The 14,399-nt window shown below is 61.6% G+C and overlaps 1 protein-coding gene across 1 annotated transcript; it reads left to right on the top strand.

Moving 5' to 3' along the window:
* Positions 1–850: 850 nt before the first annotated feature.
* Dusp8 (dual specificity phosphatase 8) lies at positions 851–14,339 on the top strand. Its single transcript, XM_005001848.3, has 7 exons — positions 851–989; positions 4,585–4,897; positions 6,125–6,263; positions 10,212–10,378; positions 10,785–10,944; positions 11,076–11,199; positions 11,307–14,339. Exons 2-7 carry the CDS (start codon positions 4,667–4,669, stop codon positions 12,313–12,315), a joined length of 1,830 nt encoding a protein of 609 aa, XP_005001905.1. The 5' UTR covers positions 851–989; positions 4,585–4,666; the 3' UTR covers positions 12,316–14,339.
* Positions 14,340–14,399: the final 60 nt, after the last annotated feature.

Consider the following 14,399-nt stretch of genomic DNA (forward strand, 5'->3'; position numbering starts at 1 on the left):
GCGGGGTAGGGAGGGGTATCCTGGTGGCTGGGGGCGCCCGAGACGCCGTTGGGACTGGAGGCCTCCTGCTAAAGGTCACGGAGAGTGGACAGGGCCATCCTGCCGCCTGGGACGCAGCTCCTCCCTCGCACAGTGGCGCTGGGCTTCCCCTGCAGCTTGGCGGGCGGGTAGATGCGCCCGTCCCTGTGGGAGCCCGGGCAGTCTGGCCCCAGCAGCACGGTTCTCTCCACACCGGACACCCAGTCTTCTGGCAGGCGGGGGGGGGGGGGGGACCGCTGCGCGGACAAGATGAGAGGGGGACACTGACGCCAGCTCGAGCTACGGCAGACCGGCACCACAGGACAGCTAGAGACTCGGGACATGCCCGCAGGTCTACGCGGAGCTAGGGGCGCAGATCCCAAATCACACGGAGTTCGGGGCTGCGAAGTCCTCCCAGGTGGGTGCGAGTGGTTCCCGACGCCGCACGGCCCCTTTAAGAGATGGTGTCCGCCTGAGCGGCTCCGCCCCCCAACCGCCACCTTTCTCTGGCATCCGCGACGTCAGCCGCCCCGGGCCGCGTACGCTGATTGGCTGCGGGTGACGTCAGGGACCTTTTTTCTCCCGGATGACTTCATCCCCCTGCGCCCCGCCCTCCGCCCCGGGCTGTCACTCGCGGTTCCGCGGCGGCCCCGGCTCCGCGACCCCGCCCGCCGGACCCGACCCGCGCCCGCCGAGCCGAGCCGAGCCGGGCCTCACGCCGGCCGCGCCCGCCGAGCCGCGGGCTGGGATGCGCGCCGCGAGAGCGCGTGCCCGCCCGCCGTGCGCGTGCCCCGGCCCCAGCGAGCGCTCCCCGAGGCGGCGACGACGGCGACGGCGACGCGGCCCGCGCGCCCCCCCGGCCCGGTCCCCGGCCTCGCGGGCCCCCGGCGGGCCCATGGGCGGCGCGGCGGCGCGGGTGCCCTGAGCACGGCGCGGGTCCCGGGTGCGCGCCCGCGGCGAGCGGCAGCCAGGTGAGGGGGCGCTTCGTCCGCCTCCGTCCCCGCCCTGGCCCGAGCCGCTGCGGGTCGAGGCAGGGATGCGCGGACGCGGTGCCAAGCGCGGTGGCCTTGCTGCAGAGGGTGCGGATCCTGGGTGCGGCGCAGGCGGGGCTGCAGGAGGGGGTGCAGGAGAAGAGATTGCGGGGGCTGCAGGACGAGGAGGCTTCATGCGGCCAGGGTAAAGGGTCCTCGGACTCCGGGACCTGCGTTTGCAGTGCGCGGCCCAGGGGGCCGCAGTGCCGCCTGCACCGGCTCAGAGGCGGAGCTTTTCCTGGCCGGCAGCACCTGCGCTGGCAGAGACCCTGTGCGGGCAGCTGGAGGCACATCCTGCAGTCAGCCTGCTGCGGTTGTCCTTGGCCTCAGCTCTGGGGAGGTTCTGGGCCTGGCCACCTGGGACTGAGCTCTGTGACAGACTCTGGCCCTGCCAAGCCGGCAGTGTCAGGGATTCCTCCTGCGCAGGCTTCTCTGTCCTGGGGCCTGGAGTTGGAGGCCCTGAAGTGCTGCCCCTAGAAGAACAGAAACAGCCAAACTCAGGCCACCTCTCCCTGACCTACGGGGTCACTGACCACCAGAACCATGGGCCGTTCAGTGTATAACTGGGGACAGTGACCAGAGGAGGCACTGGGCCTTCCAGTGTGCACTGGGGACAGTAGCCAGAGGAAACCCTGGGCTTCCCAGTGCCCTGTGTAGGGACAGTGACCAAAGAGTGCCCTGGCATGCCCTGTGTTCAACTGGGGACAGTGACCACAGAAGGCTCTAAGCTCTCTGGAGGGCCAGGTAGGTGAGGTTGAAGCAGCCTCCCACTCTGCTCCCAAGAACACACGCCAACCCTCCCACAGCAGGCCTGGCCTGCAGCACGGTCCTTGCCTGGGCGGGCTCCACTTGGCCTTGACATTGGACCTTGAGGCCAGTGACGTCCATTCCGCTCACCCCAGGGAGTTGAGGGGTGCAGAGGCTGAGCTGTGGGATGGCCCTGGTGACTGAGGGCTGGATGTCAGCTGTTGGCCCTCCAGTTATTTCCTGAGGTTGTGTAGGTGTGCAGAGCCTCCTCTGGTCACCATCCATGTGCTTGGCCTCACAGTCCTGGCAGCCACTGTGGGGTAGAGAGTTCTCCGCTCAGTGGACACTGAGTGGGAGTGGGAGTCATGGGGTGGAATGCTGCCTGGGAGATGGGCCTTAGGCCTGGGGCTGTAGCTGGTCAGGCACGTGTTCAGGGACAGGAATGTGCTGGGTGGAGACCTTGGTGTGGGAGCCCAGTGGGGTGGCTGCTCTCCAGGGAGTTGCCCTGGGGCACACGTGCTAGCTTGCTTGTGAGTGTGTGTGCACATCATGGCTCTCTGGTCCAGGTGTGTGCATACACCTTGGCGTGTAAGTAACTGCATATAGGACTGAGGCAGGAGAGGGTAGGGATTGTCTGTCTTATGTGCAGAGCATTTGCAGAGGGTTGTGTTCCCATACATGCAGAGCAGCTGGCCATGTGTGAGGCCAGGGGAGCTACCCTCTGACCTTAGGCTTGGGAGCTGCTCCCTCCTTGGCCCAGAGCTTCTGATGAGGGGGTCTTGCCCCCAGCAATCAGGCCTGGGGTGGGAGGGCTGTGTAGGAGGTTGGCCAGGCCTGGCCTGCTCTATCCACGCACCTGTCCACAGCTAACCTGATGTTGCTGCCACCTCTAGCACTCTACCAGCGCTGGGTTCTGGTCCCTGGGAGAGCAGGTAGGGGAGGGGGCTTCCTGTGGGGGTGAGAGTGGGCGAGGAGGGGTGACCTGTCCACTGCAGAGCAGCCACTCGCTAATTCTATGGCTGCTACAGGAACAAGCTGTTGCCTGGCACCTCTGCTGTTGCCATGGTTACCACGGAGGTGCTAACTTGCTAATGAGTCCCCCTTGGCTGCAAATAACAATACTACAGCAGTTAATAGGGCCAAGCTTCAGCTGTGAGGATACCCAGGGAGCAGGGGTGGGGACCTAGTACCACCCTCCAGCCCTCACCCCCTCCTCCCCACCCACCTCAGCCTCATGCTTATCTAAGGGTGAGCACCTGTAGCCCAGCGACCCCAGGCAGCCTATGGTGGCAAGCCATGGGGCTCAGCACCCAGACACCACCCCGCCATGGTTCTCCAGGATTCTGGGCCCTTGAGGTTCTGCCCATTGTGCAGGTGGCATGGTAGCTGTGGTCTTTCCTTCCCGTGTATGAGGTTCAGACTAGAACTTGGGGAGTGAAACTCCCCAAGAGAATGCAGCAGAGACTAATCAGGATCCCTGGGGGACAGGGATCTTCTCAGAGAGCCAGAACCGTCCTCCTTAGCCAAAGAGCCCCACTCAGTGGACTGGGTATCCCCATGGCAGGATGGCCCTTAGCTGCTGACTTCGCCTGTGGAGGGCTTGGGGAGAGGCTGGGGCACAGCGTCCTTGAGAGCACGGTGCGCCTGTCCCCCAGATACAGCACCCCAGAGCCAGGTTCCAGGGGCAGCGCCAGGCAAGGCCCAGCAAACTGAGGCGGAAGATGGGTGGCCTGTCCTGCAGTGCCTGCAGGGGGCCAGCAGGTACCACCTACTCTGCTCTTCCTGCAACCTCTGCCCAGGTCTGGGAACTGACCTGGAGGGCCCACAGACTGGAAGCAGCTGCTGTCTGTCACAGAGGCCGTGTTTATGATGGTACTCCCAAGGCTAAGAGTGCGGACTTACTGGAGGTCCCCTCTGCCATAGGTGTTGGAGTGTACCTCTAACTGGGGGGGGGGGGGTGGTCAATTGAAAACAATGGCAAAGGCCATTGTTGGGGGGGGGTCTTGCCAGCATTACTAGAGCCCCAGGTTCTATCCATCCTCGTTGTGTGACCTCAGGTTGGTCCCATCTCTCTCCTCCACCTCAGTTTCCCCACTTTCAGAGCAAACTTAACAGCATGATGCTTCCCTCCTGGGGCTGAGGGACCTGCAGCCTGGCAGGTGGCAGGTGGTGGGTGGCAGGGGCCAGGTCCTCACCTCCTGCATACGGCCCTCAGTCTCCAGAGCCCTGCTGAGGTCCACTGAGATGGGGTGCACACCAGCGGCCACTCTTCTACCCTTGTACAGCACAGGCGTACAAAGCCCCAGCCATGGGACAGGCTGGCAGCCATAGTAAAGAACTACAAGACCAAGTCCCAGCACCAGAGCCTGCAGCCCAGAGTCCCCCGCTTACAGAGTCTGGGTTATCAGCCTAGGAATTTGGCCCTAGAGATGGGGCCACAGGACTGGCTGTGCTCACGGTGCCAGCTGGGCAGGGTAGAGGACTTAGAAGGAGCAAGGAACAAGCTCTGGACCCCGATTGTTCAGGGTTAGGGGGCAGGGACAAGGCAGGAGCCTCCACTGGAGCCTGCTCCAGTGGTACATGGCCCACTAAGGGATCTGAGAGCCACTTGCCCTGGCCCACCTGTCCTCCTCTGCCTCTGTGTGACCTGGTATCCCAATGTGCTGGACAGGGCTTTCCTGGAGACCCCACCTTCGAGACTATGGCCACCCAGGGGAGGAGTGGTCCTGGGGTTTGCATGAGCACTCTGTGTGCCAACGTGCTGAACCCCTCCCTGCCTCTCCCTCAGGTCAGGCGCCATGTACTAGTGCACTGCGAGCACCACGAGGCCACACCCTCCTCACCCCCAGGGTCACTGCCACCGCCCCACCATGGCTGGGGACCGGCTCCCAAGGAAGGTGATGGATGCCAGGAAGCTGGCCAGCCTGCTGCGGGGTGGGCCCGGGGGGCCCCTGGTCATCGACAGCCGCTCTTTCGTGGAGTACAACAGCTGGCATGTGCTCAGCTCCGTCAACATCTGCTGCTCCAAGCTGGTGAAGCGGCGGCTGCAGCAGGGCAAGGTGACCATCACCGAGCTCATCCAGCCTGCCACACTCAGCCAGGTACCCACACTCCACTCCTCATGCGGCCTTCCCGGGCACCCTCTCACCACTGAAGTCAAAAGCTGAGTGCCAGGCGGGGGCCTAGGGCTTCTTAGGGTCCTACAGGACAGGCCCTCCCTGAGGCCCCTGTACTCTCTTCAGTCTCCGGCTCCTCCTGTGGAAGCCATGGGCACCCAATGTGTGAGGAGGTTTGATGGAGTACAGAGGCAGGGGTGGGGAAGGGGCACAAGGCAAGAGGGACAATACGGGGACAGGACAGCTGGGTCTGGCTGCTTTCATTGCTGTGGGTACCCCAGGCCTCACGCTGAGCTGGCCATACCCTCAGTATCCTAGTTATGCCTCAATCCCCTGGGAATTCTCTCTGTGGCCCCAGGAATGTCCTTCCAGGGAGGGACAGCCCACTGCTGCTCAGGACCCCCAGACCCAGCTCCTGGGGAGGAACAGCTGGGCTGTGACCTCCCCTGCCCGCCACCCTTGAGTACAGACAGGTGGGATACTCTCTCTCGGGGAGTCCCTGTTCCCAGGCCAGCCCCAGCAGGGAAATCCGTGATTAATCACCCCTAGCCAGGGCGCCGGTCCTCCTAGAATGTGCTCTCATTGGCTGCCAGTGACATCATCCAGCCCCGGACTGGCGGCTCAGCCGGGTTAAAGGCTGAGTGTGCTTCAGGGTGGAGACATCCACCTGCCTGATCTGGCCCGGGGTGGGGGAGGGGACAGCAGGCACCCAGCTTCCAGTGCTGCCACCAGCTTGGTGGGGGCAGTGGAGGTGAGAGAAGGATCCTGCTCTGGTCCTCAGTTTCTCCACAGGGATGGCAGCCTGGGGGAGGGGTATGCTGGGTCAGTGGTCCTGCAGGGACAGCCCAGGCCCAAGGCTGCGCCAGCTCCCAGCCCCTGCCTTGTGAGGGCCGATTTCCTTGTGCTCCACAGCCCTGGGAGAAAACCCAAGTGCCTCAGGACCCCAGCATGCACCTGGGTCTCCCCAATGGACGCCCCCCTCAGCGAGCCCCAGCACCCCCGCATCTGTCCAGCCACCTGTAGCTGTGGGCACACTCCGTGGGGCAGGTGGAGGAGATGCACAGTGGGTCACCTGCCCTCTTCTTAGGTGGCAGGTGGCAGCAGCCCCTCCCTGCCATCCTCTTATGGCCTACCTCCTGCTTAGAGGTGGCTGCAGGGCAGGGGCACTCAGTGGTGGCTGCAGCACCCTGAGCTCTACCTGACGGTCCCCAGGTGGAGGCTGTGGAGCCACAGGACGTGGTGGTGTATGACCAGAGCACGCGAGATGCCAGTGTGCTGGCCGCAGACAGCTTCCTGTCCATCCTGCTCAGCAAGCTGGATGGCTGCTTCGACAGTGTGGCCATCCTCACAGGTGAGCCAGCCCCCCCTGTGCGCCAGGCTGGGGGTGTCTGAGGAGGGCAGCACAGTGGGAGGATCTCTGGCTCTGGGGGGCCCAGGCCTCACACTAGAGGACCCCAGCACCAGGCCCCATCCCACCCCTGCAGTGAAAAGGAAGGCAAGGAAAACCCAAGGACAGCTCGCAGTGCAGAGGGACATGAGGGGTACAGGGGAGAGGCAGAGCCTTGGGCTGAGCCTGAGCTGGTCCCACACCAGGGGCTCCCCTGGGCCGAGGATGCAGGTTGCCTAGCAACAGGCATCTTGACCAGGACTGCTGCCAGGGACTTCGGAGAAGGAACACTGGGGAGGGGAACCCCACATACACTCACACTGACACGTAGTGAGCTCAGTTGTGCACACTCACTCCCATGTACATATACTCATGTACCCATGCACACACAGCTCACACCCATGTACAGTCATGTACCCTTTCACACACATCTGCTTCACCTTGGGCACACTCTCCCTCACATGCACACTCACACTTGTGCACATGCTCTACACATCCATACACCCATGCACAACCTTGTATACTCATCGCACACTCACACCCATGCATAGTCATATATCCTTTTATGTAAACTCACATTGATTTCACCTTCATGCTCCTTCATTAGTATCTACGCTCATGCACTCACACTGGTGCACACATACCGTTTCGCATGTATTCACACATATACTCACCCTCACGTGCTCACTCACACTCATGCACACTCAGGTACTCATTTGTGCACACACATTTACATTCACAATCATGTACTTACACACTCACACCATTCCACATACGTATTGTACCCAGCATCCACACTCACATACACTCTCAAGTAGTCACACTCATGCACATACACACGCTCATTCGTGCACTATCACACACAGAGGCAGTGGCTAAGAAGGCATCAGTGGAGTTCCTGCTCCGGGAGACAGCAGATGGAACTGGCTGTCCCAGACACCCAGGCTCTCCTGCCCAGCATCTGGGTCACATCCCCTGCCACCTGGCTTCTGAACCACGGGTAGACGAGAAGGGTGTAGTGTGGAGGGGTGAATCCCATCTTGTGGCCAATAGAGCAACCTGTACCCCTGCCACCTTGCTATTCTTGCTGTGGCAAGGTGGAAGGCCCCAGCCAGGCCCCAGCCTGGCCATCAGACACTGCTGTCCAGGGGCACAGTGACCTCCAGTCCGCCTGCAAAGCAGACATCCAGGACCTGCAGGCTGCTCTAGCCGGGCTGTAGGGCAGATCCCGAAGTAGCAATGCAGCCCCACCCTGGGGATGTGATAGAGCTGGGTGGCCTGTGGGCATCTGTGATCAGCAGCTGTTGCAGGGCGGGGTGCATGCACATGACCGCTGGGATCTGCATGGCCCTGGGCCTCCCTGGCTGGGATCCACAACATGAAGTATGGATGAACTCTGGAGCAGAGGCCACAGCGGGTAATTGGCCTTCTTACCCTAAGAGTGAGCACTGGGGTTGGGGGGGGTTCATGGGTCATGGGCGTAGCAGGACTTCTGCCAGGGCCCAGCACCCGTAGCCAGGAGTGGAGGCCAAGGCCCTTCCTTGTGGAAGTCCACAGGGTCAAGGCAGCCTCTCTCTAACCATTGGGCTAGAAGGCCTGCCACATTGGGCACAAAGATAGGGACGGCGTGGGTGCACTCACCCAGCACCATACAGATGTTCACCTGGGACCCAGCTGTGTCCTCTATGGGCAGCCTCCGCTCTGTCCATGATATCCAGACAAAGAAGAGTCTTTGTCTCCACTCTTCTAAAGGCCCAGCCAGGAAAATGTCATGGTCCCCATAGTACCCCAAACCCCATGAAGGACAGCCCCTTGCCCTTGCCCACTAACCCATCACCCTGCTGTACTCAGCAGAGTACAGCCCTGCTCTGAGCTGGCCCTGCCTTGAACAGTGGGAAGGCACGTAGAGTGGGCCACCCATGACGGAGGGCTTCTCCAGGGTCACACACAGTGGGTGCTAGCTCCTAGGGACAGGAGGGTGGCCCTTCCTCGGTGGGGCCGCGAGATGGGACAGTGGAGGGAAGGGACTCCTCTGTCACAGGAAGTGGCCTTGCTGCTGCACCCTGTGCCCCTGCCCATCCTGTCCTCCTGTCCAGAGGGGGACTTCTTCAAGTGGCAACTGGCCATCACCCCATGATGTGTGGAACTGTGGGAATGCAGGCTGGAGAAGTCACACTGCTGCTGTAGGTTGAGCACCATAGCCCAGACCTGCAGCCATGGGCCCAGGCAGGCAGGCAGCTGTGATCCATCTGCAGAGCACTCCTCAGAGGCACAGAGAGGAGGGGCATGTGGCCTCTGTGAGCCTGAGAGCATCCAGGTCCATGACTTGACTGGAAAGGTGTTTTGGGGTAGCCTGGCCAAGAGTGCAGGGTGCCATGTACAAATATAGGATTTCCTTGGTGCACCCCCAATCCCCGAAATAGAGCAAGGGTAGTGGGGTCCAGTAGAAAGGTGTCCCTGGGGGTCCTAGAGAGTAGGGTGCCTCTCTTGTTCTGACAGCCAGAGCCAGGGTGCTGAGCTGCTTGGGCCTGCCCGGTACCTGGGAGGCTTCCCTAGGTGTCCTGGAGAAGGTTGTGCACCCACTCTGCATGGCACGTGCTCATCCCCCCCAGTCCCCTGGGGAAGGACCAGCTCAAGCTACAGAGGAGAAGGGCTAAGACAGTCAAGAGGAAAACAAGAGGAGGAAGGGTCGGAGACAGCCTGCCCCACGCCCCTGAACTGACCCCAGACTGCACCATCTAGAGTTCCCCGCAGGCCCGGCAGCCAACTAGCCACCGTGCTAGTGGGACACCTGTAAGCAGTCGCATGGCTGGTGCCAACGCCACCTACTTCTCACCACCTAGCCCACAGGTTCCCAGGGAAGGGACCAGACCTCCCCTGAGACTGTTGCCTTCACTTCTCTGCCTGGAGCCCTCCCACCCCATGGTCCCCAGAATCTGGCACAGGGAGCCTGCATGGTACATGCTAGGAGGGGTTTCCTCACTCTGGGGCCTGAGCCAGGGACAGAGGCAGCGGCACCAGCCTCCCCTGTCCTGGGTCCCTGGCAGTGGCCTCCTCCTGAGGGCCGAAGTAGACGGAGGCTATAGCCAGCAGCCGGCCCACAGGGGCTTGCCACCTGGGGGTGTGCAGGAGCAGCACTGGTGCTGCCCGGGGACCTATGCCGCTCTGCCAAGAGCCAGAGCTGTGTCGCCATGGCCAAGCCCATGCCTGTGGTCCAGTCTTGTCCTTGCTGAACCTGGCAGCCATACTGTGTAGACACAAGATGAGGAACTGAGGCCACAGCCCAGTTTGGTCGAGGTCCCCGAGTCAGATGTGCCAGGGACTCGAGCTTGGTCTCTGCAGCCAGTGGCAGAGAGGCTCTTCCCCAGTCATCTTCCTTCTGCTGGGTGGAGAGGAGCCATGACCTGACCGAAGATGCGACTGTAGGCCCTGCCCATTCTGCAGTGAGGTCGTGCCTCGGGCTAGGAGGGCCCTCTGGGAGTTTGCCTCTTGGGCCTGGCCCCTGAGCCCAGGCTGGGGCTCTCAGCCAAGTGCAGGGAGGCAGGGATTGCATGAGTGGCAGGGCGGTGGCAGCCAGGCCAGGGCTGGGTGTGCAGGGGAGGGGAGGAAGCCCCACGTAGGTCTGGACCAGCCACTGCCACCTCAGCCCACTCTTAGAGGCATCAGAGCAGTGTCCTCAGTGGGGCCAGCCCCAATTAGCAAGGGGAGGAATATGGGCACAGGCACCGGCTGCAGTGGGCATCAGCACGTGCCCCGTGTGGTATGAGTGGCCTGCCAGCAGGAAGCAGGTGCTTGGCCAGCCGGCTGGGCTGGTCCACTGGGTGCGGCGGAGCAGGCAGCAGATGCTGTGCCCTGGCCTCATTTGCCCAGCTGGCCAGCCGGCCTGATGCACTTCCTTGCCTCCTCCCGCAGGGGGCTTCGCCACTTTCTCCTCCTGCTTCCCCAGCCTCTGCGAGGGCAAGCCCAGTGCGCTGCCACCCATGAGCCTCTCCCAGCCCTGCCTGCCCATGCCCAGTGTGGGCCTGACCCGCATCCTGCCTCACCTCTACCTGGGCTCTCAGAAGGATGTCCTCAACAAGGTATGTGCACAGCAGGGCTCTGGCTGACAGGCCCAGGGGCCCCAGGATGGTGGCCTGGCAGGAGAGGGAGATGGAGGGAAAGAGGAAAAGACCCCGGCCCCACCACAGAGGGTGTGGGGGAGGGGCTGGCCTGCTGGGCACTGGCATGTCAAACTGCTGATGTCACCCAGCAGCCAGCTCTGAGAGAATCTGTGTTTTTAAAATGGTGATGAGGAAGAATGAAGCCACTGCCCAGGCCCAGGCAGCCTTCACATTCTTGAGAGCCCAGGCCAGCTTCAGGCGGGAGGCCATCTGCCTGCCAGTCACTCAGGGCTGGCTCTGGGCACCAACTCCCACACATCCCCAAACTCTGATGTCCTTCCTGGCCTCCACCAGCCCCTTCCAAGCTGTCCTCCCACCCCTCTAGGATCTGATGACCCAAAACGGCATAAGCTATGTCCTCAATGCCAGCAACTCCTGCCCCAAGCCAGACTTCATCTGCGAGAGCCACTTCATGCGCATCCCCATCAATGACAACTACTGTGAAAAGCTGCTGCCCTGGCTGGACAAGTCCATTGAGTTCATAGGTGAGGGGAGGGAAGGGGAGGCGTGGCCCAGGGGCAGGGCTTGCAAAGGACACTGGACTGCAGGGGTGACCAGGTATGGGAGGTGGGGTCTGCCCCCCACCCTCACGGGTCCCCTTGGTCCCCCTGCTCAGATAAAGCCAAGCTGTCCAGCTGCCAAGTCATCGTCCACTGTCTCGCCGGCATCTCCCGCTCCGCTGCCATTGCCATTGCCTATATCATGAAGACCATGGGCATGTCCTCAGATGACGCCTACAGGTACCTGCATGTGCCCGTCCCCACCAGCGGGTGGGGCGGATCGTGAGTGCAGGGGCTGCAGGCAGCCTGGCTGCCCAACCCCTACCCACACAGCCACTCCCACCCAGGTTTGTGAAAGACCGGCGCCCATCCATCTCGCCCAATTTCAACTTCCTGGGCCAGCTGCTGGAGTACGAGCGGAGCCTGAAACTGCTGGCCGCCCTGCAGGGCGATACTGCCCACCCAGGGACCCCCAACTCCCTCCCAGGCCCCACAGCAGGGGTACCACTGCCAAGGCTGCCACCACCTACCTCAGAAAGCGCTGCCACTGGGAGCACAGCAGTCACTGCAGCCAGGGAGTGCGGCACATACGGGGAGACCCCAGCTGCCACCCCAGCCACCAGTGCCCTTCAGCAGGGCCTGCGCGGCCTGCACCTGTCCTCCGACCGCCTGCAGGACACCAGTCGCCTCAAGCGCTCCTTCTCCCTGGACGTCAAGTCAGCCTACGCCCCCAGCCAGCGGCCTGAGCATCCCGGGCTGCCCGACTCTGGCGAGATTCCCAAGCTGTGCAAGCTAGACAGTCCCTCAGGGGCTACGCTGGGCCTCCCCTCACCAGGCACTGACAGCCCAGGTGCCACTACAGAGACGCGCCCCCGGCCCCGCCGGAGGCACCGGCCTCCCACCAGCTCCCCAGCCCGCTCTCCAGGGGTGCACAGCCTAGGCCTGAACTTCAGCGATGCAGGGCGCCAGACTCCACGTCATGGCCTCTCTGCCCTGTCCACACCTGCGCTGCCTGGCCTAGGTCAGCCAGCCAGCCCAGGGGTCTGGGTGCCACCACTAGACTCCCCAGGGACGCCGTCACCTGATGCGCCCTGGTGCTTCAGCACTGAGGTTGCACAGGGGCCCTTCGGCCTGGCAGGTGTGCCCGGGCCTGGCAGTAGTGGCGGCAGTGGCACCAGGGACATGCGCGTCGGCTGGCCTGAGGAGCCGGCCCCCGACTCCCAGTTCAAAAGATGCAGCTGCCAGATGGAGTTCGAGGAGGGCATGGCTGAGGGACGCGTGTGTGGTGAGGAGCTGGCTGCCCTGAGCAAGCAGGCCAGCTTCCCGGGCAGTGTGGAGGTCATCGAGGTCTCCTGACCCCAGGGGCCCAGTCCCTGGCCACTGCCTCACACCTCAGGCAGCAGCCAGCCCAGGATAAATATAGGTTATGTGTAATACAAAGGAAGGTAAACGGTTTTACTGCGATTTTTACCAAGAAGTAAATATTTCAATTTTTTATTTATTTAAGCAGTTCATGCTGGCAATGATTTGGCAACCATGTGGGTGGCCCTGGACGCTCTGTTTTTACTGTCTGGTATTTAAACGGAAACACTCATCTCTAAGCAATAGGAGGTCACCTTCCGTCACTGTCGCTGAGCTGCAGTGCCAAGCCTGGGACCTCCCTGCGCCTCCCGACCCTGAAACACTGCTGATGTTGCAAAGAGACTGCCCGGCTTTTGTGCACTTTTTACGTAAGAAAAAGGGGCAAAAAGGAAAAAAAAAAAACTTCTTTGCCACAAACTGAGCCGCAGAACCTCCATCCCTCTCCATCCACCTGTCTCCTTCCCTCCACAGCTCCAGCAGTGGCCTCCTCTCCCTTGGGCTCTGTACCAAAGCCATAGATGAGGGAAGCTGTCCACAGGAGCAGGGGCCCCACCAGCTCAGAGGACAGTTCTTGGTGGAATGGGGACACCCTTGCTCCCTGTCACCCAGGGCTATCCCCTGGCAGGTGTTGACCAGCACTAGCTCCTGAGTTGGAGGACCTGGGACCCCAGGGCAAGGATGGGCAGAGTGCTCCCCCCACCCTGTGCCAGGTCCAGAGAGGCCTTGTAGATGCAGTGCTCTCCTCTTCTCTCCTTCGGGGGTGTCTCCAGGGAAGCCTGCAGGAAAGAAGACTGGTCTGGCGTCTGCATGGATCAGACAGGAGCCCTGGTCTGGATCCAAGGGATGGCTCGTGGTCTGCAGAGTCGCCCCCAAGGCCTGCCTTGTACTTGCCAAGGTCCTGGACTTCTGGGGTTGGGGTCCTTGGCTTCAGAGAGCTGCTCCCCTGACAGGTACTAGAGAAGCCCCCTCGTCTGCCTGGCCCCCCCAGGGCCTCTGAGGAGAGAACCCTCTGTGTACCTCTTTCCTTTCCCAGGCACTGGCCCACACATTTTTAGGGTAATGTGCCAGCCCCCACCCTCTGGGGCATTTTTGGCCCAGGAGGCCAGCATGGGGGTACAGGTAGGGGGAGCCTCAGCCACCTTGCTCTACACGCTCTTGGGTCACTGGGCCTGAAGCTTTGGGAGTAAGGGCAGCCTCTCATGTCCTGGAGTCCAAGGGTTGCCCAGCACCTCAGAAAAGCTCATAGGCTTGGCAGGAGTGCCCAGTAGGGCTGGCTCTTGCATGGTGCCCTTCTGCCCACTGCCCACCCCCACCACTGTGTCTCTCTGTTCTTTTGACCCTGCCCTATGTCCCTATCATCCCTCCTTCAAGCAAAGTCCCATTCCCATGCCTTTCTTCCCCCATGCCCTGTCCCCAAGAAAATAAGCTATCACTGTTGTATTTGCAATCTATGGATTAGAGGTTTAAGTATTTATTATTATTGGTTAATTATTATTATTATTAATTATGTAAATTTGCCTCCTGTCTGTTGCTTTGGGTTTCTGAGGTGACCCTGGGTATGGAGGATGTACTGCCCACATCGCCCACCCCTCTGCTGTCCAGGAGACAGTGGTCAGGGGCTGCTGGCTGGGCCCCTGCCCTCCCCTGGCGGGGGCGTGTAAGGCCCTGAGGTCTCATTCCGTCTCTGTCCCCACTTTCCTGACACTGTTACCCCAGAGTTAGCAGCCAGGGCAGGGAGACGGTCCCAAGTGTGCTGGGACCAGTACAAGGTAGGCACAAGGGCCCTCAAATCTTCGATGCTGCCTGGCCTTGAGGTTCTCCCAGAATGGGCCTGGCCCCTCCTGTTATTTGCTAGAAAGTCCAGTGGAGGAGGGCACCCACACACAAGGCCCTGTGCCTGTGGACCCAAGGAGCCGACTGCCCCTGGGAGCCCTGCCCCTGCAGGCCGCACTTCCTGTTCCTTCCTTTTGTATTTGGAAACCATGTGTTGTAATAAATCTCAAGACATGTTTTCCCCACGCCTCTGCTGCCTTTATTTGGGCTGGGTGGGTAAGGATGGAATGAGGGGCTGGGGGGCT

Source organism: Cavia porcellus, unplaced genomic scaffold (genome assembly GCF_034190915.1).
Source record: "Cavia porcellus strain 051 isolate PalLab524CR breed Dunkin Hartley unplaced genomic scaffold, mCavPor4.1 scaffold_6, whole genome shotgun sequence".
NCBI lineage: Eukaryota > Metazoa > Chordata > Mammalia > Rodentia > Caviidae > Cavia > Cavia porcellus.

Coding starts and splice junctions, on each gene's coding strand:
- Dusp8 (XM_005001848.3), top strand. CDS start 4,667: ATGGCTGGGGACCGGCTCCCAAGGAAGGTGATGGATGCCAGGAAGCTG. Junction 4,898..6,124: donor AGCCTGCCACACTCAGCCAG/GTACCCACACTC, acceptor GACGGTCCCCAG/GTGGAGGCTGTGGAGCCACA. Junction 6,264..10,211: donor CAGTGTGGCCATCCTCACAG/GTGAGCCAGCCC, acceptor CTCCTCCCGCAG/GGGGCTTCGCCACTTTCTCC.